The 27,609-nt window shown below is 40.6% G+C and overlaps 4 protein-coding genes across 5 annotated transcripts; 2 read left to right on the forward strand and 2 right to left on the reverse strand.

Annotated features, from left to right (window-relative positions):
- Positions 1-134: 134 nt before the first annotated feature.
- On the forward strand, positions 135-7,384 carry LOC111598083 (DNA polymerase theta). The gene is made up of 8 exons (XM_023313130.2): positions 135-2,017; positions 2,081-2,454; positions 2,520-3,079; positions 3,133-5,449; positions 5,513-5,720; positions 5,780-6,581; positions 6,639-6,751; positions 6,816-7,384. The coding sequence occupies exons 1-8, from the start codon at positions 250-252 to the stop codon at positions 7,124-7,126; spliced, it is 6,453 nt and encodes a 2,150-aa protein (XP_023168898.2). The 5' UTR covers positions 135-249; the 3' UTR covers positions 7,127-7,384.
- Positions 7,385-7,455: 71 nt separating this feature from the next.
- LOC111598084 (rhodanese domain-containing protein CG4456) lies at positions 7,456-8,089 on the reverse strand. The gene is made up of 3 exons (XM_023313131.2): positions 7,864-8,089; positions 7,630-7,789; positions 7,456-7,554 (listed from the first exon to the last, which is right to left on the reverse strand). The coding sequence occupies exons 1-3, from the start codon at positions 7,982-7,984 to the stop codon at positions 7,500-7,502; spliced, it is 336 nt and encodes a 111-aa protein (XP_023168899.1). The 5' UTR covers positions 7,985-8,089; the 3' UTR covers positions 7,456-7,499.
- A 520-nt stretch (positions 8,090-8,609) lies between these two features.
- Positions 8,610-17,405, reverse strand: LOC111596411 (EH domain-containing protein 3). Its single transcript, XM_023310622.2, has 3 exons — positions 16,181-17,405; positions 9,147-9,320; positions 8,610-9,080 (listed from the first exon to the last, which is right to left on the reverse strand). Exons 1-3 carry the CDS (start codon positions 17,403-17,405, stop codon positions 8,875-8,877), a joined length of 1,605 nt encoding a protein of 534 aa, XP_023166390.1. The 3' UTR covers positions 8,610-8,874.
- Positions 17,406-17,588: 183 nt separating this feature from the next.
- On the forward strand, positions 17,589-26,950 carry LOC111596410 (alpha-1,6-mannosyl-glycoprotein 2-beta-N-acetylglucosaminyltransferase). Of its 2 annotated transcripts, XM_023310619.2 has the most exons (13): positions 17,589-18,011; positions 18,197-18,431; positions 18,488-18,850; positions 22,249-22,328; positions 22,391-22,519; positions 22,579-22,710; positions 23,281-23,480; positions 23,547-23,788; positions 23,848-23,993; positions 24,061-24,221; positions 25,029-25,406; positions 26,211-26,425; positions 26,494-26,950. In XM_023310619.2, the coding sequence occupies exons 4-13, from the start codon at positions 22,313-22,315 to the stop codon at positions 26,714-26,716; spliced, it is 1,842 nt and encodes a 613-aa protein (XP_023166387.2). In that variant the 5' UTR covers positions 17,589-18,011; positions 18,197-18,431; positions 18,488-18,850; positions 22,249-22,312; the 3' UTR covers positions 26,717-26,950. The 2 variants fall into 2 exon arrangements, with proteins under 2 accessions (XP_023166387.2, XP_023166389.2); XM_023310621.2 differs by lacking the exon at positions 25,029-25,406 and having other exon boundaries at positions 18,197-18,850.
- Positions 26,951-27,609: the final 659 nt, after the last annotated feature.

A 27,609-nucleotide genomic window follows, 5' to 3' on the forward strand; every position in this document is an offset into this window, starting at 1 on the left:
ATTTCCATTATTATTAAATTATCATATATTATTTAATTTAATGTATACTATCGATGTATATTGTATGCATCGCTAACGCAGTATCAAACATCGTTATAAATATACCGCATAATGTGCTAAAAATTCCCTTAAAAAATCAAGTTGGCAGTCCGCGCTTGGAATTTCGCGGTTATTTTTTGTTTTTGTTTATTTTTAGTTTAATTTATGTAGTTTAAGATAAATTGTATATTAATAGAATATTTAATAATTATGGCATTTTCACAATCCTTTGAATTTGGCGACAGTACGTTTATGAAACTGGAAAACGAATTAAAAGCACCCAGTACCGAGAACAACGAAAACAATAACAAGCAGGAAACGAATGCCTTGGATGTTATACAGGAATCGCCGCCAAAATTTAAATTGAAATCTCAGCGTGTTTACACACAAGTTGTGTCAAATAGATCGAAGTTATCACAGCGCCAGCGATTTCGTCGCAGTAAATCCGACTCCAAATTGGGAGGAGCAACACCAGCAATAAATGGCAGCTGTGAAAAATATTCCCAGTTCTTTAAGGACAACTTTTCGTACGATAAAGAGCCGGAGAAGAATAGGGAGGAGTCACCAAACGAGGAATCGTTAATGCGTGTCTCTCAAATCCAGGCAGACTTGGATGCAGAAAAGGAATCGCTTGAAGCCAGCTATGAACATCTAAATACCACTTCCATTTTTGAGGCACAAATTTGTACAGAAGATGTTTTTGGTACAGAGACGGAGCCGGAGCCGGAGTCGGAGCTTGAGCAGAATGGGAGCAGAAGCAGCGCACCCATTGAATTGGAAAATTTGGATGAGAGCAGCTTTCTGGCACCCGCCAAGGATTCACACGCAGCGCAACAACTGCAGCAGGATCTCATACGCAGTCGCTGTGAACTGGCCAAGCAGAATCTTGGCTGCACGCAAAGATTGACCCAAAATCTAAGCAGCATGTCACCCAATCAACTGCACCTCTCGCCCAGTTGCCCTGTTGAAAAAGAGTCACCTAAACCTCAGCCGCCTGTGGACATCAAGGCGCTCAAGCAAATCTCCGCCTGGAATTTGCCGCACAGTGTGTTAGCGGAGTATAAGAAGAAGGGCGTCATAGAAATGTTTGACTGGCAGGTGGAATGCCTTAGCAAGCCAAAGGTGCTCTTCGAGCATTGTAATCTAGTCTATTCCGCACCCACATCCGCTGGCAAGACGCTGGTCAGTGAGATTCTGCTCTTGAAGACGGTGCTGGAACGTGGCAAGAAGGTGCTGTTGATCCTGCCGTTCATTTCGGTGGTGCGCGAGAAGATGTTCTATTTGCAGGATCTGCTGACGCCAGCTGGCTACCGCGTGGAGGGCTTCTTCGGCGGTTACAGTCCGCCAGGTGGCTTTGAGAGCATTAACGTGGCCATCTGCACCATCGAGAAGGCCAATTCGATTGTCAACAAGCTGCTGGAGCAGCGTAAACTCGAGGATCTTGGCACTGTGGTTGTGGACGAGGTGCATCTCATATCGGATGCGGGTCGTGGCTATATCTTGGAGCTGCTGCTCGCCAAGATTTTGTACATGTGTCGCAAGCAGGCGTTGCACATCCAGGTGATCACCATGTCCGCCACCTTGGCCAACGTCCAGCTGCTGCAGCATTGGCTCAACGCCGAGCTCTATATAACAGACTTTCGTCCAGTGGCGCTGAAGGAGATGATCAAGGTGGGCAGCAAGATCTATGGCAATCAGTTGCAGCTGCTAAGGGACTTAAGTCGCAATTCGGATGTGCCAACACTTGCTAACGACGGCGATCATGTGGCGCAGCTGTGCATCGAAACGCTGCTGGAAGGCTGCTCCGTAGTGGTCTTCTGCCCATCCAAAGACTGGTGCGAAAACCTGGCCGTGCAGCTAGCCACGGCCATGCACACGCTCATCAAGTCCGAGAGCAATGTGGGCAAACGACTGCGCGCTCAACTCAACCAGCTGGCCATAGATGAAGTCAAGCAGCAGCTGCGCGATATACCCACAGGTGGATGCCTCTATATGCACACATTGAAATATATTCTCATTATATCATCTTTTTGGCTCACAGGTCTCGATTCCGTTATGTCAAAGGCAATAAGCTATGCCTGCGCCTTTCATCATGCCGGCTTGACTACGGAGGAGCGCGATATCGTGGAGGCCAGCTTCAAGGCGGGCGCATTGAAGATTATTGTGGCCACCAGCACCTTGAGCTCAGGTGTTAATCTACCCGCTCGGCGCGTGCTCATTCGCTCTCCCCTGTTTGGGGGCAAGCAGATGAGCTCGCTGACCTACAGGCAAATGATTGGGCGCGCCGGCCGCACCGGCAAGGATACACTGGGCGAGTCCATACTCATCTGCACCGAGAGCAATGCACGCATCGGTCGGGAGCTAGTCACAGCACAGCTAAAGCCTATTAGCTCCTGCTTGGATCTGGATGGCAGCGTAAGCTAAATGGATGGGGATGGATGGGGCTGAATCAAAGATTTCAAATATTTTATGTTTTACAGACGCATTTGAAACGCGCGCTGTTGGAGGTGATCTCATCTGGTGTGGCCAGCACCAAGCGGGACATTGATAGCTTCTTCAGCTGCACATTGCTCAGTGCGCAGCGACAATGCAGTGCGTCAGTCAAAGAGGAGGCGCAGGAGGAGGAAGAAACACAGGACATAAGCGATGCTCTAGATTTTCTACTGGAATACGAGTTCATACGCCTGCAATCGGATGAGGAAACGGATATGCAAAACTATGTGGCCACACGCTTGGGTGCTGCTTGTCTAGCCTCATCGATGCCACCTACGGACGGACTCTTGCTCTTTGCCGAGCTGCAAAAGTCGCGACGCTGCTTTGTCCTAGAATCGGAGCTGCATGCCGTTTATCTGGTGACGCCCTATTCCGTCTGCTATCAGCTACAGGATGTTGACTGGCTGCTCTATCTGGACATGTGGGAGAAACTGAATCCCGCCATGAAGAAGGTGGGCGAACTGGTCGGCGTCAAGGAGGCGTTCCTAGTGCGGGCAATGCGCGGCCAAGCCAAACTGGACTATAAGCTCATGCAGATCCACAAACGGTAGGCGCAACGTGAACCAGAAAAGATTAATTCATTCACATGTTCACTTGCAGCTTCTATACGGCACTGGCATTGCAGGAGCTGGTGAATGAGACGCCCATCAATGTGGTGGCCCACAAGTTCAAGTGCCAGCGCGGCATGCTACAGAGTCTGCAGCAGATGGCCTCCACGTTCGCTGGCATTGTGAGCGCCTTTTGTAACTCCTTGCAGTGGTCCACTTTGTCGTTGGTCGTCTCACAGTTCAAGGACCGACTCTACTTTGGCATACATCGCGATTTGATTGATCTGATGCGTCTGCCCGATCTGAGCCACAAGCGCGCACGCGCACTTCACGATGCGGGCATCACTAGCTTGGTGGAGTTGGCTTCCGCCAATGTGCTTGCTCTGGAGCAGGTGTTATTCGATTCGCTAAGCTTCGATTCGGCTAAGCGGCACGAGAACGAGAATGAGCTTCAGGCCGCTCAACGCAATACGGCCAGAAATTTCTACATTACCGGCAAAGCTGGCATGACTGCGACCGAGGCGGCCAAGCTACTCATCAAGGAAGCGCGTCAATTTGTGCAGCACGAAATCGGAGTTGGCAGCATTCAATGGACGCAGTCAGTCAAAGCAGTAGAACAGCTGCACATGTCTTTAGAGGAGGCGCATCCAGTGGGCATAGAGTTGAGCTCGCAACGAAAGCGCAAGACGCCAGACAGCGCAGAGAGGCCATCATCAAGAAAGATAGCCAAGCTGGATGAGCCGCAGCCTGAGACAATCAGCAAAAGCGAACTGAAGTGCGTGAAGCAGGATATTACAATGAATGTAGAAACTAAAGTCCAAGCCCTGTCCTCAGCATTTGTACCTCCTAAAGCTGCCAGCACAAATAACGTTGTGCCTGTAGAAGGCAGAGTCAAGGAGCTGAGTGCAGCAGTTGTCAAGGAGCCAAGTCCACTAGCTGTAGCCACACCAAAGCCTCTCCTCGAGCGCAATCAACTGAGCTCAATCAAAGTCCCCGAAGATGAGAAGCCAAGCACCAGCGCAGCTAGTCGCAAGGAGCTGCTGCAGAAAGAGATTGAGGAACGGCGACGCGTGGCCATGATGAAAATAAGCAAGAAGCGCGCTGAAATGGAAAATATGCATAAAGGATTGGCTAGTAATGCGCTTCCTGAGACAATGTTGGGTCAAATGCCACCAACAACAGCAACAGGACACACGGAAAATGTAAAGGAAAATCTACCAAACAACGATTTCAAGACGCCCACAAGACTGGCGGAGACCAAGTGCAATAACGGCAAGGAAACGGTTAAGCAACTACCACGACGCAGTCCACGAAATCATCAAAGCACCCAGTCAAATAAGCAAGCTGCAGCTGTGGAGCAGCAGAAGGACCAGGAGCAGGAACTCTTCGCGAGCGATGACTCCTTCATGCTTAACACGGGGCTGACGGCCGCTCTGACAGCTGCTGAAAGCAAAGCCCAAGCGGATGCTGATGAAATACCCAGTTCACAGCCAAAGGCTGGGACTCCAGGCAGCTGCAGAACTCTAATCTCGAGTCAGTTGATCCGCTCGCAACGCAGAAAAACTCCCAGGCCGGAGGCAGCAAGAGGTGCTCAGCTCGTGCAGCAGTCCACATCGAAAGCTGCCTTCGCCAGCGAAGCTCAGCTGAATCAGCAATCCTCCTCTAGAGAAGCTAAGCTGCAAGAGGAGCCGAATTTCGCCTCTTCCAGTGAACAGCAATCCACATCGACCGCCGCCTCCTCCTCCATTGAGCTGTCCAATATGTCGCTAGAAAACTCGCTGATAAAGCATCCATTGCAGCTGAATGCCTCGCATATAATGAGCTGCTCCAAGACGGAGGAAAATGCGTCCAGTTTTAGCAGCATTGACATCATTGACATATGCGGCAACCGACAGCTCTTCCAGATGGCCACCCAAGAGCTGCTCCAATCAAAACGTTGCGGCTTCAGCATCGGCCTGCAGCCACAGACGGGCAAGCGGAAGCCACTGATTGGTGGCAATCTGTTGATCAACCAGATGGCCGCTGCGGCAGAGCGTGAGGCAGCTGCAGGCACGAGCGTGCAGTTCCAAGTGGATGATAGCTCTTATCTAGCAGGAGTGGCCTTTTGCCTAAACGACAATGTGGTCTACTATATGAACATGCAGCCAGAGGAGAAGCAGCAGCAGGTTAGCAGCGAGTTGAAGGTGCAGCATTTGTGCAGCCTGCTGAGCCGACAGGACTTCACACTGCTCACACACGATGCCAAGGAGCAGCTAAAGATGCTGCGTCAAGCTGTGCCACAGCTGAAGGACGTTCAAGTGATGCTCGAGGATCCGAAGGTGGCCAACTGGCTGCTACAGCCAGACAAAACGCTTAGCTTTCACAATATGGTAAATAGCTAACAGAGCTCTCAGTATTATCCGCTAACCAGGTCCAAATCTTTCATCCAACAGTGCCAGCAATTCGCGCCGGAGTGTGGGGCGCTGGCTAATCTCTGCGGCAGTGGACGCGGCTATAGCAGCTTTGGTCTAGATGCCAGCAGCGCCATCGTGGCCAAGGTGCGTGCCTCCATTGAGGCTTGTGTCACTGTGCACATACTAAACGGACAGCTTGAGAATCTGGAAAGGATTGGCACTGGACAGCTGCTCAAGTTCTTCAGAGGTTGGTCAGGTTGTATACCCTTGTATATAAGCCCTTTCATTGTTGATCCTCGTCCTCAGAGGTGGAGATGCCCATACAACTGTCGTTATGCCACATGGAATGCATTGGCTTTCCAGCCAAGGAGCACAGCTTGCAGCGTCTCTTTCAACAGATGCTGGCAACCATGAAGAGGCTAGAGTCCAAGATCTACGAGCTACATGGTTCACGCTTCAGTTTGGGTTCCACACAGGCGGTGGCCAAAGTTCTCGGACTGCATCGCAAGGCCAATGGACGCGTTAGCACCTCGCGGCAAATTCTGGAAAAGATCGATTCGCCCATATCCCAGCTAATACTCAACTATCGAAAGCTGAGCATGTTGCTCGCGAAGAGCATGCAGCCGCTGCTCAAATGCTGCCAGGCGAATCGTATACATGGCCAGAGCATTACCTTTACAGCCACTGGGCGCATCTCCATGTCGGAGCCGAACTTGCAAAATGTAGCCAAGGACTTTAATATCGAATTGGCCAAAGAACAGCTTAAAATCTCGTGTCGCAGCGCCTTTGCGCCTATGGATGAGAAACGTTGCCTGATCTCTGCTGACTTTTGTCAGCTGGAGATGCGCATCTTAGCGCATCTCTCACAGGACAAAGCGCTCCTGCAAGTGATGAGCTCGAGCCAAGATCTATTTACAGCAATTGCGGCGCACTGGAATAAAATAGACGAATCGAATGTATCCGAACAGCTGCGTAATGGCACCAAACAAATTTGCTATGGCATTGTCTATGGCATGGGCATGCGCAGCTTATCGGAAGCTTTGAAATGCACAGAGCAGGAGGCACAAATGATAACGGAACAGTTTCATCTGGCCTACACAGGCATCAAGTGGGTGTATTACTTTATATTATTTCATCGGTTTTTATATTTGTTTGTATTTCGCAGAGCATATGCCATGAAAGTTGTAAAATTCGCACGTAACAATGGCTACGTGGAGACTATCACAGGAAGAAGACGTTACCTGGACCACATTAACAGTGGCGAGCTGCAATTGAAGAGTCTGTATATTCAGCATTTATCCAACTCAGTGGATTACTATTCTTAACTATAACTCTCTTACAGCTCAAGCTGAACGCCAGGCCATCAACTCGACTATCCAAGGCTCTGCAGCTGACATAGCCAAAAGTGCAATTCTGCGCATAGAAAAGAATCTTGGACGATATCGTGAAAAGCTGGGCTTGGCCAAAAATGCCGTAAATCTCGTCTTACAGCTGCATGACGAACTAATCTTTGAGGTGCCCACGGATAAAGCTAAGAAAGTGGCAAAAGTTTTAAGTTTAACAATGGAAAACTGCGTTAAGTTAAATGTGCCGTTGCGAGTAAAGCTGAAAATCGGACGCAGCTGGGGCGAACTGCAGGAAGTCAAGGTTTAAACTGGAGACTAAAAGCTTGTCCTTGAATTGAAAGCACGAAAAGCATCCGTTTTGCATTAGTAATGGGGTTACTCTTATAACTCATTAAGCGATGTGTGGGATGCGTGCAAATATTTGAACCTCGACAAAGTGGTTAATCGATTCGATGTAAACACAAAAGTTATCGACTGATATGTTATCGATAGTAATAAATTTGAGCATTCCGAAGCGCGAGCTTCGCCCCAACTGCTGCTTCCTGACATATACATATATATATTTCAATATATACAAATTTTTTAAAGGGTATCCAAATATCAAAACGCTTGCTTATTTGAAACAAATTTCACAACAAATTTATTATTTTTTGAGCTCGCATTGTTTATGGTTCATTAGTTTATTTGCCCTGTTTTTGCTCCCATTCAGTCCATGAGCCAGCATAGGCTTTTGCGCTGTAAATAAATAATGTATGTGTGAATAATAATTATACATGCTGCGCCATAGTGGTTGTTTGTATGTGCTCATACTTAATAAATCCCAACGTTTTGATCAGATTTGCGGCACGCGCTGCTCTGCCACCAGCCTTGCAGGAGAAGATCATTTCCGCATCAATGGACGGCTTGGCGCGCCCATAAGTTTTCTTGAAATCGTCATCGGGCAAGTTAAAAGCCTTTTCTAACTCGGGCACTGAAACATGCATGCACAGCATGACTCATCAAAAAAAAATTCGGCTAGTTAATCTTGGTAGCTTTACTACTTACACGGTATATTAATGCTAGCTGGCAGTACACCAGTTTCTTCTAGCTCATTTTTATTGCGTACATCGAATAAATATTTAGTGGGATGATTTGGTATATCTTTCACTTCCTCGTAGCTGGCCATCTTAATTAAATAATTAAATGCGAGATATAAAAAAAAAGATGTACAATTTTTTCTGACTATAAAGCTGAAGCCGGTTGATTAGTATGCTAGATTAAAATATCGATTCTATCTATCGACTACTGTAGGCTGCCAACTTGGAAAACGTTCCAGTGTGACCATACAGTGCTTAAGAAATAACGTCTTTTTTTGTTGATTCATTTTCAGTTATTCAATTTATTCGTAATTTACAAAATGTTTTTAAATGTATTTTCATTTTACAAGAATTCACTAAATATGTGGTGAAGGCATTCAATTGCACAATTTTTATTGCATTTGTGTTAAATTAAACATGATATTGCAAATAAATATATTACTTTAGTTCGAATTCAATATATACTCGCATATATCTATGTGAATATATATGCATATAGGTATATATATATATATATATATATATATATATATATAATATGTGTATCAAAAGTAGTAGTACTTTCACTAACTTCATGCCTTTTCATTATTATTGAACAAGTGTTTATTATTATGTACTTTACTCTTAAATCAACATTTGACGTTATTAGTTATAGGCAGCGCTTATTTTAGAAAACTGTATTATTATTTGTTGTTGTACAATTCCACTAGCTAGTTGTTATATATATTTGTAATTCCTTTAGCTTTACAATTTAAAATTGATTTGTTATCCAAAAATAGTTTGTGTTTGCTTCCTCCGATATTTCTTTAAGTTACAGTTTTTTAAAACGACAAAATAAAGTACATATAAAAAAGTTTCTACGAAACGAAAAACGTATAACAAACACGAGTGCAGCATAAATATGTTGCCAACGTTCTGTGAAGGCAATATATTTCGTGTGTGCGAATATTCCCCATTTGGTTTGTGGATGATTTCCGCATTAAGCGAAACGCTTTGATGGTGGGACCAAATGCTCGGGCAATGCAGTCGGCAGCTCACAGCCATCGAGCTTGACATTGATTAAGTGCAATGCCAGCGCAAATTCATCAATATCCAAAAAGCCATCGCAATCAATATCAGATAGTTTCCAGATTTTGCTAAGCACAGAGTTAGGCAGTTTTGATTTGATGAGCTCCTGCTTGGCAGCTACAGTACAGAAATATTAAACATTAAAGTAATCTTGCAGTTTTCAATCACATCCGCAACACTTACTTGAGCCAGAGATTTTGCCATCGACCGGTCCCAGCCCATTGAAGATGGCATCTGTACGTGGCTTATCCTTATTGCATATCCATTCGTGCTCCCCGCATCCAGCATCGATGCCCTCGCCCTTCATGTAGCCGAATGGTGAGACATTGTCATCGATGACGCCCTCGAACGCACCACCTGCAAAAAATTACAAAAAAAAAGGAAATCAGCTTAATTACAAATCCATAGCGTTAGTATTTGTACTTATATATTGCTAATCTAGTCTTCATTAAGGATGCAATCTAATATATTTCATATCGATAACAATGTTTTTTCTTAAGTTCGTTCTCTAATAAAGCAACCATGTAGTTTGTTCATTGGGCATGTAATCTAGTCAATTAGATATCGATGACAATGCTATCTGTTCATCTCCATCTCCAATTCTGGTCAAGCAATATAAATGCAGATTCATTAAGCATGTAATCTAAGTGGTTGAAACACACACGAACACACGTTCAATTAGGCGCAATTAAAAACCTTCAGTTTCGTTTAGGCTACAATTGAGATGCCGCCACATCGTGACCGTCATGCGAGAGACTTAAGTACGCACTTTGTCTGCGCCCCTACCTCAACAAGTGCAACAATAAACAGCCCTGGCGCATAGTAAACGAGCTCGAGTGCCTCATGTGGCAAGTGTACACTCTTGCATTCTTTGCATACCCTTACAGAAGACTATTTACTTTTCATATGGCATTTGTAACACACATCGCCAATCAACTGGTAATTTAATGCATAAGACAATTGTCTATGATTTTTGTTCTCAGATCATCTCTAGTCTTTTCTCCTATACTTTATTTTCCCTATGTTACTTTTCCCGTCCCTTACACAACTTCAAAGGTATTTGATCTTCGGTAAACCGAAGTAAATTGTATTGTCAATTGATTTGCAAATCGTTAAAGCAATATATAGTTATATCGTATATTAAGTTCCACGTGAGAGTTCGAGAAATAGTTATATTGGCTTGCTTACATCAATAGCAGTCTCGGGCTCTGGCTGTGGGGAATCGAGTTTGGAATCGGGTTGGACGATTGTCTCAATTGCCTTTGCGTTGTCTGTATCTATGTCTGTTTCTGTATCGTTCTCGATATGGCCTACTCTACTAGTGCAGCTGCTGAACAGTCGAAGCTGCTGCTGACGTAGATTTTGCAGCCAGCGATCGAAGCGCTCCGCAAATTGGGCACTTTGTGTGCCAGGGGTCAGAACCTGGGGCTCCTTCTCCTCCTCCAATTCCTCCTCTTCCTCTGTGATACAAATGTATAAAAAGAAATTAGAACGACAGTAAGACAGAGAGAGGGAGAGAGACAGAAATTGCTAGTGCAAGAGCGTGACAAGGAGGTTACCCTTTCTTCAACTCCTCATCCTCTTTTGAGTTACAAATGCATAAATAGAAATCAGAGTGAGAGATAGGCTGAGCTGCTGGTGCAAGAGAGTGGCAAGGAGACTCCTCTTACACCAACTCCTTCTCCACTTCTACCTCTGCTATGCAAATGCATAAAACGAAATAAGAACAAGAGTAACACAGAGACAAAGAGAGTGAGAGTTGCTGGTGCGGCAGCGTGACAAGGAGTTTACTTCCCCTCTTTCTTCTCCTCCTTTGCTAAACAAATGTACAAAATGAGATTAGAGCGAATGAGCGAGACAGAAAGAGAGACAGGGGCAACTAGTTGCTGGTGCAAGAAAGTGACGCAAAGCATTTAAAATAATTTTGACGAACGGTTGAAAAATCTACAACTAAATAAAAAACAAAATTAGTGTACCATTGTCAAAGTAGAGGAGAAAAGAATTGGCCAACTAAAGAAGAAGAGCTCAACACATCTCGACTCGCAGAGTGGGTTGAAACTTTTTAGCGACATCTTGCTAAACATTGTGATATTTGCAAATGTGTTTGTCATAAAGTACGTACACACACACAGATATATATGTATGCATACATATATTTGTTATGATAGAAGATGAGCGAACAAACTAGACGAAAACTAAAAAAAAAAACTTGTCCGAGAACGTGTGGAAATTTAATGAAATTTGCTTGCCTTGAAGCACGATCTGTGACAAATGTTATACGAGAAACAGAGATTATTAATGTTTGTAGAGTATCTAGATAACTACCAGTTATCACATCATAACATTGCTTTAATGTATATATAATTCTGTTGAAGAAACTGAATCTTGAAAAAAGTATCTTTCGAAATATCAAATATGTCTACATCTGGATCTCTAGTATAATTTTTATTATATATTATATCTATTTATATTCCATACAATCAATCAGTGAAATTGCCCCTCTGCATACTAAAAATCTCGCTGAAAGAAAATCTATTTCATTCAAAGGTCATTTGCCCGCCTAAAATAACAAAAACATTTCAACGGAAATGCAACAAGAGACGAAATACAAACAAAAGCACGGATCGGAAAAGCGGAAAATCAACGAATGACAAGTGTAAATAAAAGATATAGAAGAAAGAGATGGAGAGAGAGAGAGAGAAATGCCCGGCACATTATTCAAGACAAACGAAATTAGCATCGGAATTGACGTTCCGAGCGTTCTTGACTTTGATTTCTCGCTCTGCTCAGCTCTGCTTCGTTTCTGATGTCAACTTATCAGCACATTCTTTAATTTCTTTTTATTTTTCGGTGGGTATCTTTAAGCAGTGCCCCCAGTTCCTATGCCAACGCTTGCGGTAATTTCAAACAAGTTCATTCACTTGCCCACTGCATTTTCGTATACCCTATAGAGTAAGTATACTTTAGTTTTGTTACTCGCTCAAAAAACTGAAGTGAGTATATTTTATTGGAAAAAATTACTACAGTATAGCCACAGCAGGAGTATGTGTTAAGCACGCACTTTGAATAAAAGCCTCTCAGCTTATCAATAAATTATAATTTCAATTGGCTTTTTTTGCTTATTGTGCCTTTAGCGAGTATCAGCCTGTTTGTTACAGCCGATTGCAAAAATTGATGTTTTTTATTTTGGACTACTGCAAAATCAACGTAATTTAATTGGGGGAAATATTTGGTGAGGCATGACGCATATATAAGCCGATCGAATGACATCAGATTTGATCGCCTTCGAATTGGTTGGATAATATATATATACATCTGTATAGTGAATAGATGTGAAATGGCAATCAAGTGGGTTTTAGTTTAGCCACTCGCCCAAAGCTTAAAATGCCTTTTAGAATAGTTCTGGAAATACATATATATACGATTCAAATCATCAAATAAATGCTTTCTTCCTGCACTTAGTGGAAGTCTCTCTCTCTATTCCTCTCTTTGTCTCTTTCGCTGCCTCAATTTGGATTTGAATTTTTAGTTGAAATTTGTAGAGCATAGGATGAGGCCACTTAAAGGCACACGCGACACGTCGGCGCCACAAATTGATCCGCGGCCTCAGGTTGCCCGCCCAAGCGTTGAGAGGTGAGAGACAGCGAGATATAGTTATGTGGCATAGGTATTACGAATTGGAATCGGAATTGGAATAAATTGCATTGGGCTTGGCTAGACTTAGCCTGACTTGTGCCAGTTTTGTGCAGCTTTGAGACAGAGAGAGATCAAGGAGGCGGGCAAGCAAAATGCATTTAATTTAAACATATATATATATATATATATATATATATATAAGCAAACAAAGCAAATGCTATCACAACTTATGTCTATGACAACTGCATTAATTACTGTATATCATTATGGTAAAAGATATGATAAAAAAATTTACCAATAGTTAGATATTAGACTAGAGATGTGTCTTTAAATGAAATAAAACAAAATGAATATTTTAATTTCACTTAAATATTATTTATCACTTAAATATTATTTAACTATGTTTTCATCAATACTTTTTTTACTGTAACTATTTTAGATTCGTACATTTTTCAAACTGCCTTTGTTTATTCATTCATTCATTCCTCATTAATCCGTTATTTCAAATCATATGCGTTACGCCATTTAGCTAGTGTACTATGTAATGTCTGGCAAGTGTGTGCAGCTTTCGCATATAAGTATTTTAAGTATTCCTTTCGGCCAATTTATGTCATCTTTTTGCTTGTTTTATTAGTGCGCGTGCTTCATTTGTTAGCTAATAATTATTTTCAATCACGCACTTACACACACATACATAGTTGTGCCTAGCTAGCACGTCTAGTTTGTCATTAAATACATAAGCACAGCGGGTCACACTTTTTTTATTAAAAGTATTTCTTTGGAGCAACACACACATACACATATTTCTATATACATATATATAGCATCTTTCGCATAAGTATACATTATATTTATAAACACAGCTGGTCACACTCTTTATTAAAGGCATTCTTGCAAGTTTTCGCACTAGAAAATTGATCATGTGGCATATGTGCCATACATATATAACATATATAAAGAATTATTATTTATTAATATACTATTTATTCTGCGCTCATTCGGTATTGATAACAAAGCGACTTCTTTGTTGTTGGAAATTAGAACAGTGCTAACTAAGCAAGGGGCGGGCAATGGCACTAGCATAGGCCACGCACTCATACCCTACACGTGAGGCATTACTATTTAATGATACAATATGTAACGCATATTAATAAAAACGTATTATATATATATATATTATATCGACTAAACTGAGCATTCTCATTTTTTTCTTGTATCCAAGAGTGAAACTTAAAAGCTACAAATTTATACACCTTGATAAGAGTTGGCTATCTATCCAGCTATTAGCTTAGTTCTCTATCTGAAGAGCAGCCTCTGGCAAAGCGTCAAAATAATCGAGATAGCCATAGCAAACACATATAACACTTAGTTGACTTGGCCCACTTACATTTATGATTAATATTTCTAGTAATAAACAATTCATTGGGTGGAAAATGAACAGGTGGCGAAGTGGAACAGCCAACAAACCAGAAGACCTTGAACTTAACTTAACTAAAAGCCAACCAAAGTCGAGGCGGGCAAACAAATGGGCGTAAAGCTAACAATGTTCGAGTTCATAGGTCGCCCATAGAAAATCATAGAATATAGTTAAAGCGACAATTATAATCGCTTGTATTTATACAATATATATAAGCTTATATAGAAACTAATACATTTGCTAGCCTGTGTTTAAGTACACTCAAAGAAAATTGGCGATAGTGAGAGAAGTATCAATATAAATAGCTAGATTAAATGGAAAATTGTTAAGAATATAGAGATCCGGTACATATGTCTAAAAATATGCTTAACTACAATCTTCTGGGCTTCTACAATTAAGTAAAATGAGATCATACTTTAAGATAACTATACACACTTGATGTTTACTAAACAACTAGTGCTCAGTGCTAGTACTTAATGCACAAATAGAATTGCTCCCAATCGCATCTCGAAGTAGAGCAACTGATAGTCACTGCAGGGTGTCTTACAGTCTATCATACAATAGTAGCACAATTACAGTTTAGTTTTCACTCGAATCCATTTAGTCTGTTGGCCATTGTCATGGTTGGTTGCCACCCGAATCTGGATGCGTCTAAGTCCAACTGGCAGCTTTGCGCTGGACTGTAAAATATATACTTATACATATATATATATATATATATATATATGTGAGAGTGTGTGAACTGTAGCACTTTGAAGGGGCACTCCACTTGGCTCTCAATGCCTCTCTTTTTTCATTATCCGTGAGTCATGCGTTGACGTATTTCTCATTATTTTTTCACATTTTTTTCCCAGTGCTTACATCATGGCAAACAATGCGGTTCGATACTTTGTTATCACTCGGACATGACGACAAGCGGGCAAGTTTGATAATACACATAAGTTAAGTTGACGCTCGTGACCACGCCCCAGAAGGCAGCATTACTTGTACGCCCCATTTTTAAGTACAAACCAGCCGCTTATCAGAACACAAATACCACATATTTTAGCTAGATATAAGAAGGAGAACAAGTCCACTTAGACTTCGAGTGGTAGTATAACATAAGCTATCTTTCTCTCGCTCCCACTCTAATATTTACTTGAACTATTTTCCGGAATTTTTGCCAAAAAAAGTGCGTCTGGCATAGAGTTTTAGTTGCTTATCAGCAAAAGTCCGCTTATCGCACTGTTTACGTAGCAAATACTCTATATATTTATATATATGCATATATATTATATAGAGGTGTAGCAGGGTCTATGCTTGGCACATTACATAAGTGCGAAAAAGGGAAGCTGCGCATGTAATCATATTCTATATGGAATTGTACTGTAATTCAAGAAAACAACTAAAAATGTTGTAATTTAGAACTTACTTTTTTTCGCTTTCCAGTTATTTCAATCAATCAGTCACTATATATACAGACAAATATATACATATTTGACTTTAGACTATGAAAGCGAGTGGATATGCCCAAGTACAGTTCCTGTAGCTTTCATTTAGCCTGCATGCGCTGCTAAGCAGTTAAATTGTAATTGCTGTAGCCATTAGATACACGTATATGTATGTGCGTGTGTGTGTGTGGTAACCAGTAAACGTGTTTTCCACAATTTGGCATGACTATTTGCTAACTAGGTCAACTTGATTTGCTTTGATTTTTGTTTTTGCAGCATTTGCGCGTGCGCGCCTCATTATTAAGGCAAAAAGAAACAAGTGAGAGAATGGAAAGCTTAAGTACAATATAAAAGGAAAAAATAAACTAAAAAGCAATAAAAAAGGATTATAACCTAGCGCAGTTAAGAAGAAAATACCAAAACTGGCACTCTTATATCGATATGCGATCCGCAAATGCAACCCCCTTCTTTTAACTTTCCTATTGGAAGCAAATGAATCAGACGATTTATCGCATACCAATTGGTCATGAGCTAACTTTATAAGCGAATTCATAAAAAAGTGAATGTGCAATGCAGGTCGTGCATTGTATCGTTTAAATATGCATGCGACAAGTGTGACCAAAGGTTTGGCTGATTAAATACCTTCAATAGCTGGACGAATCGAAACAAGAGACAATTATATATTACATATTATATATTATATATATTAGTTATAGCCGTCGAATGCGACTTACCCTTGACAACTGGGTCCTGCACAAGTGTCATTTCCTCTTGTGGTATCATTTCCATGAGACGCGCTATATCCTTGGCCAACATATTATCAACAATGTCGAGCAGATGCGGTTTCAACGAATGGAATTTGGTGAAATCCTGATGTTGCAGTACCTCTTGCATCTTTTTGATGTCTGGGAAATCACCCGGCGATATGGAGTGTTCACGCTGTATTCGATCGTACACCTGTCCCAGATTCTTGATCAAATCCTTCTTTTTGCTATCCTTGCCAAACACCGAGGGCATATCCTTGCGCAGCTCCGCAATAATAAACGCATGCACCTTGGCCAACCTCGCGCGCTTGATCAGATCGTTGAGCTTGCGCAGCGCTGCATTACGGGGTAGCGATTGCAGATCCCGGAACAGATCTTGTTCCTCATCCTCGAAGAGCCGACGATTCGCATCGAAGCGCAGCGGCTGGTCCCAAAAACTTCCTATGTAGACGCGCGCCACCTCCGGCGTCTGCAGCACTTTGCCCAGCGACCACATCAGCGCTCCATACACCCGCATCAGTTGCTGATGATCGATCATATCCGCTTTGTTCAATATAATTCGTATCTTGTCGTCGTGCCCCTTGAGTGCTTCAATCGAACGCCGGAACTCGTCGGATATATCCAATTTGTGCGCATCGAAGAGCAATATAATGCGATCGACACGCTCGGCAAACCATTCCAGAACACCTGTGAAATCGTAGCCACGATCGATGCGTTGCTTCTCGCCGGATAAAATGCCAGGCGTGTCAACAATCGAGATGGCATTCAGGACAGGCGATGCTACGCTGGAGCATTGGAAACGATTCAGAAATGCATTGCCATACTTAGATAGTGGGCGGAACTGTTTCTTAGGATCAACAACAAGCGCATTGCCGGGTATAACGCCCTCCTTATCATCATACATAACGGCTATGAAACGATCCGTTGTTGGCTCCGGTCCGATACGTATGCCGGGGAAATCGCGTTCCAATAGATACCGTATAAAAGTCGTCTTGCCCGTTGAATATTGACCGACTAGCAGTATCATGGGTTTGGCATCGAAATCAGGATCTTCCAGTTTGGGCGAATGAAAATCATGGAACTGATAATGCTCTTCCAGCGGCAACAGTTTGCTGCGATATATCTTTTTCAGTTCGCCGATAACATTTTCAACCACCTCTTGGTTCTTGGTCTCGCGTTTTAAAAAACTAAACATTTTTGGCTAAATACTCTCACGCAACTATTTAATACAAATTTAGTAGCACAGTTAAAAAGGCAGAGCAAACAGACAGTGCAGACAGAGCGGGCAGACAGACGGAAATTACTGCAACGACGACAACTTTATTAAATATATATATGTGTACGTATATATTTTTATTTTTTTATTTGCTTATGCGTATTCGGGTATTAGAAATATATATATATATATACATTCAATAACTGAATATTTTTATATATTTTATGCTATGTACACTCGATTTTTTGTCAGCCGAGACGTCGCGTATGATTCACGCGCGTTCGTATTATTTTTGGAATATGTGTAACAAAAAATGTTGGTTTGGTGCAAAGCGACGACGACGACACCAAGGCTGCAGTTCCAACTCCAAGTGAACTATTGTGTCTATCGATTTATCGCACCGATATTGCGATGTATGTCCATAGGGTTGCACATTATTTGCAAACGATTTGTTTATTCGATCAGCGTCTGAAACTGTTCACACTTTAAAATTTCCGCATCTGATTGACTTCAATTAAGTATAAAATTGTAAAGCTTAAATAATTTGACCTAAGACGATTTGAAAATATTTCCAAGGCACCAAAGGTAATTTTGAACCGGCAAAGTGCTGTATGTCAGCAGACAATTTTGTTCGCGCAGCAGTACAAACAAAATAAATCTTAGGTTTTACTATTTCTATATATTTATAAATTTTAGTTATTTTAATTACGTATTTGTACATAAATATTTATATCTATATTTTATATTTATTTATATTTTTCAAACCTTAGTAGCACTGCTTTACCCACAATCATCGTTATCGTTCACCTGATATGGTCACCTTAAGTGGGTTGCTAAGTGTTGGAGAGCGCAATCACAAGACAGCTGTTTCGTTTTGATTTTCAGTCGTCGGAGAGCGCACCGTAAGGTACATTCGTGTGCAGCGGACGGATAGCGAAAGCGAATTTTGTTGCTGCATGCCAAAGAAAAAGAAAGCAAAAAGTGAATACATAATTTACATAAAACGTATGAGCTCTAATCAAATGCGTAACAGCTAATAAAATGTAGCTTAATCCGTTTAGATTTCAAAGATATGCACAGACGTGGTGGTGCGAGTCCGCATATGTGTGAGTGTGTGTCAGCATGTGCTTGTGTGCGCGTGTGTGTATAGATATTGCACGAATCTCAGCCTTAAGGCGCGCATCAACAAGAGCAATAAAATCTATTTGAGTAATTAATCAATTGAGCAACTTTTGCAAAAATGTTCCAAATTGCAACAACAAGAGGGCAACAACAATTTAAATGCAGCAGCCGTTACGCTGCGCATTGACTTGGACTTGGACTTGGGAAGCCAACTGAAAAATCGATCAACGTTCAACGATGCCGCCAACAGCAAAGGCGAAGCCACAAACGAAAACATTGCGCACTTGCAAATTCAGCCAAAGGTGAGATGAAATGCCAAAATAGCAGACACAAATTCTCCATCAATTAGCACAGATGCCATTCAAATGGCAACAACAACAAAAACAATAACAAGTACGAGCATTTTCGGTATTATGAATGTCGCTTCGATTTCGTAACAATGAAACAGTAAATAAATAAATACAAACATACCTGTTTCAGCGGTATACAAAAAGCTGCTACAGTTACCGCCTCTCTCTCCCGTGCTCTCTCTCTCACTGTCTGTCTCTCTTTTAACCGCAGTGTCCGCTTGAGTCAAGTACAATTGCACTTAAATACCCTTTACGCGTGCGTTATAAAAATCAGGCATATTGTACTTCTAGCAATGAAGTGTAAAAAATTATGAAATAAACATAAATCTTAAATATAAACATAAATCTTGTTCGAATAATAAGCGCCCCAATAAACTGACCAAATAATTTAGAGGCCCAACTGAAATATTTACTTTTAATAAATATTAATTTACTATATTTTGTAAATATACTATATATTTAGATTTTGCTCGTTTGTTATGCAGCCCCTAGTTGTAGGCTATATATATTAGTTAAAATAAATATGTAAGGGCATTGCTAAATGCAAGCAGAGCAATGGTTAAAGGGCATCTTGTAGTTGGATACTTTTAGCTTTATAGCTCTGAGCTCTCTCAATGCTCGATCGATATCCTAGCCTTAAGTGAATATGCTTATATGGTAGATTACAGGGTATCCTTAGGCCGCTCCTACTTCTGCCTCAATCGATATACAAAGTTCAAGCACAAAGTCAAATGTTAGACCCAAATCCACTTGGGCTTCAGCTCCAGTTCAAGCGTCATCAAGCGACGTCCTCAATAGAAACAAACAAAAAACATAATAAAAAAATTACTTTTGTTTTTTTTACTATTTATGGAAATTCGATTGATTTCATTAACCGAAAATAAATTTAATGTTTGTCATTGTGGAGGGAAGAACCAAAAAAAAAGTGGAAATGCTGCCATGACATTTGAGGGGCGTGTCTCAAGGGGCGTTAAGAACACGCGCTGCAATCAATTACGATTTTCATTGGATGGCAAACGACATTTAATGAGCTATAGATAGAGACTTGCCGATATAGCTCAGGGGGCGGGACGCAGTGAGCAGTTAAGAAAAGAAAATGTGGGAAATGGTTTAATATTGAATATGGGTATTATTCTATAGAGATAGAGATATATTTTTTACATATCTATGTATACTACTTGACCTATCTATCAAAGCTTCTCATTACCAATAGGAACTACATATATTATATCATATCCTATCATATCATTTTCTTTCCCATACTTTCTCTTATATCTATTAGTTTCTCTCTTCTTTACTTACTTGTGTCCACAGATCTATGACAGCTTACAATTGCTCATACTCGCTCACTAAGTGACAAGAGAGTATATATCTGGTTATATAACTATAGAAACGTCCAATGGCAGGCGTGAAATGTCGTTAAGACGTAAAATGTGACTGATTTAATGCAGCTGATGGTTCTACTGTATACTATATATGCAGCCCTAAAGTATAGTTTCTGTAGTCTTAGAGCTAGGATCAGCCAAGTGTGAAACTTCCCTAGAGACTAACCTACAATTCTATACCTTATATTTAGCGCTAAATAACTTTTCGATCATCATTGTTTATCTATGCTAGAAATTCTAATTAAATTTCTAAAACGATTCTTTTCCTTCGTCAGTTCCCTATGTGCATTATCTATGCTACAATATATCATCATTGCATTCTAATTTCATCCATCATTCTTTTAGTAACCATCAATCGAAGCGAACTTAGTTTGCCAGTTTCGTGTAGTCTTGCTAGACTATATCTTGAAATTTTCTTTGGCTCTGCTGCATTAACATTCCCTTTCGCATCTATTTGACTGCCGCAAAAATATATATCATATATATATTTTTTTTGTCACGCGAGGCAGTCGCCAAAAATTTGTTTCTATTTTTATGCCGATTGACGCGAGGCCGCACGATCGCCCACATTACAAGCCAGCAAGTGAATCGAGTGGATCGGGTGGGACGGCTATTGCTAGGTGCTTAATGACAACATAGGCAGCAACTACGTGTCTCTAGGAGGCCATTGCGACGGCCCTCGTCGCGGCTCGAACTTATCGTCGGCTCAAGATGGGAAGGCTAGACGAAGTGCCGCCTTCTCGCCTTCCCTCTCTTTCTGTCTGCCTCTCTCCAGATACATCTCTCCTTCTCTCCCTCACAACATAGCTCAAAGGTAGAGTAATGCCAGGAGAGATTGTAGTTGAGTTCCAAGATATTATTTTGACTCATTCGCAGCTGGCTCACCATAAAACGTTCGTGCTTGAAAAGTAGACCTGACATCACATTTTCCTTGCCTAAACTAATCGATATACAGAATCATATATACTTCGAGAACTATTTGATATGCCTAGTACTGCTAATCGATTGATATAATCTCAACAATCATGCGCTATATATATATATATATATATATATATGTGTGTGTTTGCTATACATGCGGAAATGAACGTGTTATTCTACAGCAGTAGGTTCAAGTTAAACAAGTAACAAAACTCTAGTCGGGATGCCCGACTAGGAGATACCCTGATTGCAGTCCTATCTGAGTTCTTTAATAATTTCCATAGCTTGTATCGAGTATTAAAAACAAAAAAAACGATTTAAAACTGACAATACGACTAAGATTCAAACCAAGATTGCCTTTGAAACGCGCATCAACTCTACCTACACCTGCACTTCATAATTAAAGCAAAAACACCCCTTCCATCCCTGACATCGAATCCACTTGATTCCAATTTTCAATGCGATCATTGTATAAAAATGTTGGGAAAGTTTTAGTAAAATTCATTGCACTGTTATGAAGTTTGATAAGATATTTACCAAAAAAAAAAGAACACGAATTAATTAATTAGTTCTACTACCATATTGTCATACAGTGTGCACTCCTTTTAACGAAAATGTATGTTAGAGAAATTTTTATTTTACTTCACTTTGAATAAAATTAAAATTTTTGAGATCAATATCAAAATTGATCAAGATTTCAACAGAGTATAAACAGCTGTGCAATACTCTATCAATTTTCTATATCTAAATATAATATATAAATAAAAATAAATGTGCATTCCTTCAGTCCGAAACTCTTCTGTTTCAGCCAACAACTTTTACCATTTGAGTTTTTTGGATGAAATGTGGATTTCAAAAGGCTGTAAACGACTGCGTATTAATCAAGTCTACTCTACTCTATTTATTAGTCTATCCATATTATAACAAGTTAGGCAAAAATGTTAAAACTGTCTTTATTTTTATATATTTATAATTCAAGCGATGTTTCACTGTGTCCCTATATACACACTGCTATATTTTCACCTATCAATCACTGTCTTCCAGATGGCGCTATAAAAGGGCTAGCCCAGTAGGCATTTGCTAGCAACTCAGCCGTTGAGTAAGGAAAATGTCAAAAATGAGAGGTAATTGGTCCAAGAGACTGATCGATCGACTTTGTTCTATATCGCGCTCGCACTACTTGTAGGTCGTGTACTGATACCATTACCCAATACGGGGGCAATGGGACGTAAACGCAACAATTTCTATATGCGCAGCATTTTCATCTTGGCTCTGTGCATCTTCGGCCTGCTGCAGTACCACAATTTTAACTACTGTAAGTACCGTTATAAGTTGGCTTAGCGATTGATTGATAACCAGTTGCCGCCCGCACAGTGGACAGCCGCGATGCAATGCTCAGCGAATCGGTTACCAACGACTCCGTGGATGCCATAATGTCCATGGTTCCGGCCACGCTGCACAAATACCTGACACCACACACGCGCAACCACAGCGTCTCGTCAGCAGGTGAGTAATTGATTGAGTGAGCAGCGGCAGAAGTAAAGTTAAAAGCAAGAGAGATGGAGTGCGGCAAGGACTAACTGATTGACTGATTGAAGAGGGGCGAAAGTGGCAGGAAGGAACAGTTGATTGAGTCCATCATTGACTCCAGTTCATGCTGAGTGATTGACTGACATAAGCTAATGACTGATTGATGATAACATAATGCTTTGATTGATGAACGGCAGCTGATTAACTGCTTGATTGATAACAATAAACTAGAGAGCACCAGGTGATTGACTGACTGACAGATGCTATGTAAGAGCTACGCATTAGAGAGTGACTGATTGATTGAGTGATGCAGCAGTTGACTTACTGATTGACTGCTTGATTGATGACAGCTTAATAGACTGATTATTGACTGAATAACTGCTGATTGACCTCTTCACTGGTTGATTGACAGCGACTAATGCTTACATTTGATTGATGAGCAGCAAATGACAGATCGACTGAATATGTAGAGTGTTTGATTGATTAAGCATAAGAGGCAGGCAGCTCAATCATTAATTTTTCCGGCTTCTCTCTCTCTCTCTCTAGGTGTCCAGCTGAATAGCAGCGGGTCTGCGATGGTCGGCTCGGGCAGTGGTTCGTCGACAACAATTAGCTTTGAGGTCTATCGTCCGCCGAACAACACGGAGATCAAGCGTCAAATAGCGAGATACAACGAAATGCAGCTGGTGCTAAATGAGGAGACATTCGGGCCGCTGCAAAACGATTCTGTGATAATTGTCGTACAGGTGGGAACGTGAATGATCGATGGCGGATGATCGATTTAATGATGAGTGAACATTTTGAATTTACAGGTGCACACGCGCATCAATTACTTGCGCCATTTGATTGTGAGTCTGGCGCAGGCGCGCGACATCTCGAAATCTTTGCTGATCTTTTCGCATGACTTCTACGACGATGACATAAACGATCTGGTGCAGCAAATCGATTTCTGTAAGGTGCTACAGATCTTCTATCCGTACTCCATACAAACGCATCCGCACGAATATCCAGGCGTCGATCCCAACGATTGTCCCCGGAACATCAAGAAGGAGCAGTGAGAGCAGCCGTCCAATGCCAAGTGAATTTAATTCGCAACTTAATTTGCCTTTTCAGAGCTCTGATCAGCAACTGCAATAATGCACTATATCCCGATCTCTACGGCCATTATCGTGAGGCCAAGTTCACGCAGACGAAGCATCATTGGTGGTGGAAGGCGAATCGAGTGTTCAACGAGCTGGAAGTGACACGCTTTCATACCGGTTAGCCATGACCGAAATCCCAATCAAATATGTTTAACTTATTCAGGGAATCCTATTTTGGGGTCAGGTCTCGTTTTGTTCCTGGAGGAGGACCATTATGTGGCCGAGGATTTTCTCTATTTGCTGGCCATGATGCAGCAGCGCACTAAAGACTTGTGTCCACAATGCAATATCCTCTCGCTGGGCACCTATCTCAAGACATTCAACTATTATACGTACCACAGCAAGGTGAGAGCCGACCTAGTGCATAATTATGCCTCACATCTCTCTGTGCTTCTTTGCCTTGGCTACGAAATTGTCGTTAGTCGCTTAGTCGCTCAACAACAACAACCACAACAACAACAAACAAAAGCTGCTTCAAAAACAAACATTTTAATATCTTTTATTTACTTTTTGTTTATTAACAAAAAAACAAAAACAAAAACAAAGCAATTTTCCACGCTTATGCCAATATAATTGTTATTATATATACAACTGTTTAAACATTAAGTACACATCATGTCAAGCAGTAGGGCTACAAATATATATATATATAAATCGGTTACAGTGAAAGCTCGTTGGAGCGATCTCAGTAGTATAAATGTTTAAGGCATTTTATATCTATGTCCTTGTAGTTAGTTAGCTACTCGACTAACATAGGCACTAATACACGGTTCGTTTGTAGAGCTTTCACTGTACTTCACACACAAACAGTGGCGAAGAATATAATAGCACCACACATTTTGTAATGATTTAAATTTTCGATATATCCTTACCCGAAATGTAATTCTTATCCTAGAAATGTAATTAAATCAGTGGTGCTATTATATTTTTCGGCTCTGTGCATACATACATAGATGTATACATACATACATAAGGACATCTCTATGTAACTCATTTGGCTCTGAATATGTATGTTGTACATATGTATGTTAACTTCTATCTATAAAGTTTTCTAATACACACACACACACACACATGAACACCTGCATTTGCAATTCATATTCGTATCTAAATATCATCTTATCTCTCTGCGTTCTTCTCTACTTGATGCAGACTAACAAAAAATCGTATGCTTCCTCGCTGATCTCGTCAAACAGTCTATTAGGATCAAATAGGAACAATTACAATAACAACAATAACAATAATAATAATAGAATTTCACAGCAATTAACTGCGTCCTCATCCGCGCTATCATCCAGCACTTCATTAAAGAACGCCAAGGTCTATGTGGGCGACACCTCAGACGTTGATAATAATAACAATAACAATAATAAGAATAACAAAATGATGAACAATAAAAGAACTAGCCACATGAACACTGTCACCGCCACATCCAACACTAATAATAATAACAATGATAATATCAATAAGAATGGTGCACAAACTTGGAATTATCATGTACTGCCGTCATTGTATTCCGTCTATCAGAAGGTAGCACCATCCTCGATAAAAAAAAACGATTAATGTTTATATACTTAATTTAAAATTCAAAGCGAATTCAGCACCCTCAAATCATTGCTATAAAGTAGAGAGCACATTTTGTTTGTTTTTGGCTTTTCTATTGGCATGTTAACCAACTAAGTGTGATACGTAATGCATGTTACCGTTACAACTTCATTTTGTTTATATTTAACTTTGTTGTTGTTTCTCTTTATGTTGTTATTCTGTGAATGTGTGCTTGCCGCTCTCTTTGTCTCTCTCTCTCTGTGTGTGTCTACGTCTATTGTGGCATGTCGTTAAATTCTACAAACACATACAAACTCACATACACGCACACGTACGTACTCAGTTGCGCGCCCGCGTAAGCGTCGCCAAGCTCGATAGGCGCAGCGTCGTCCAAGACTATCGCAAGGTAGTAAGCGTTAAATATATCGTTAATCGTTTATGCAAATATATGCATATTGCAAATTGCCTAATACTACCATTAACAGTTTTTAGAGATGGCCTCATGCACCATGCATTCATCAGTAGCATTACAAGTCTGGCAATGCTTATCACCATGCACTGTGTATTGGGCCTATTTGGCAGGAAACTCTAAATTGATTAATTTTTTGCTTAAGTTATAAAAAAATGTATAATTGTATATTCTTTATAATTGTTTTTACATATGTGTTATGTATCTATATAATAATTTGCATGTACACAAAATATTTCTTGCTTCACTGTTCGCCTCGAGTTGAAATGTTGTAACTATCACTAATGCCCGTTTCATTTTCACGTGTTCCCTCTCCATAGGTGGAGTCCATGCCCTGGATCAGCAGCAAACATAACATGGGCTTCGCCTTCAATCGCACCACTTGGACGAGCATCAGGCGCTGCGCTCGGCACTTCTGCAGCTACGATGACTACAACTGGGATTGGTCGCTGCAGCATGTATCACAGCAGTGTTTGCAGAGGAAACTGCACGCAATGATTGTTAAAGGGCCGCGGGTCTTTCACATTGGCGAGTGGTATGTATGAAGACGTACCTAGAGAGATAGTAATATATCAACTAAATAAATTTTTTATTTCATGACAGTGGCGTTCATCACAAGAATAATAACTGCGAGTCCAATCAAGTGATTTCCAAGGTGCAGCACGTCTTGCGCATTGCACGCAACTCGCATCAGCTCTTCCCGCGTTCGTTGATGATGACGGTGCCCAGTTTGATAAAAAAATCGAAACTACGCAAAGGCAATGGGGGCTGGGGCGATCTGCGGGATCACGAGCTCTGCCTCAATATGACGTTGCCAAGGAGATAAAGCTATAGATCACCAAAAACACAGATTCTAATCATAGCAAATTAGCCTAGTTACTAGCTTATAGTTATGTAGTAAATCATTTTAAGTAGCGCTAACTCTTATACATATATAAAGCAGAAACCCCAGATGAAAGATGAAGCAACTTCAAAAACTACTCGAAATCGAAATCGCAATCAACGCAAACAATTCGCATAAAATTGAAATTTTTATACAATAAGAAATCAAAATTCAATTCAGCACAATTTATATATCTACTTAGATATATATATATATGTATATATATATATATTTATATATATATATATATATTCTCTAGTCAGATTTTGTATAGGCCAACAAAAAAACTAATTAAATTTTCAATTGTGCCGTTTTATTTAAGGCTTCAAGTCGAGCATTCCCGACTTGTATACTCTTATCTGGTTTTTATTTAGGGTCCGTCCAAAACTAAAAAAATCAAGACGCCTAAAAATATCATTTCGTATATTCCTGACTTGCATGAGATCCTACAAAATATATGTATATCCCCCAAATGTGCCGAAGTCAAATTTTGAGAAGAAACAACTAAAGAAACCATAATGCATTAGCTAGTCATATATAAACACAATATATTCTGAATAATACGCAGAAATCTATACAAACAAGATATATATACATATATATTATAAAGTAATAAATGAATAAACATTTTGTAGGTAATATAAAGCATGTAAATAGTTCCAACTTTGTTGTATAGTTTTTACTTTTCACATAAGTTCTCTTAATATATAAAATAATATTTTATAAGTATTAAATTTATGTGCATAATTTGTTATTTTTAATTGTTAGTCCAAAAGGCGCTTTTATCTATTAGGATTTATAATAATAAAATATAATAAAATAAATGCTAATTAAAA

The sequence above is a fragment of the Drosophila hydei genome, unplaced genomic scaffold (genome assembly GCF_003285905.1).
Source record: "Drosophila hydei strain 15085-1641.00,03,60 unplaced genomic scaffold, DhydRS2 tig00008144-arrow-arrow-pilon, whole genome shotgun sequence".
Classification (NCBI taxonomy): Eukaryota; Metazoa; Arthropoda; class Insecta; order Diptera; family Drosophilidae; genus Drosophila; species Drosophila hydei.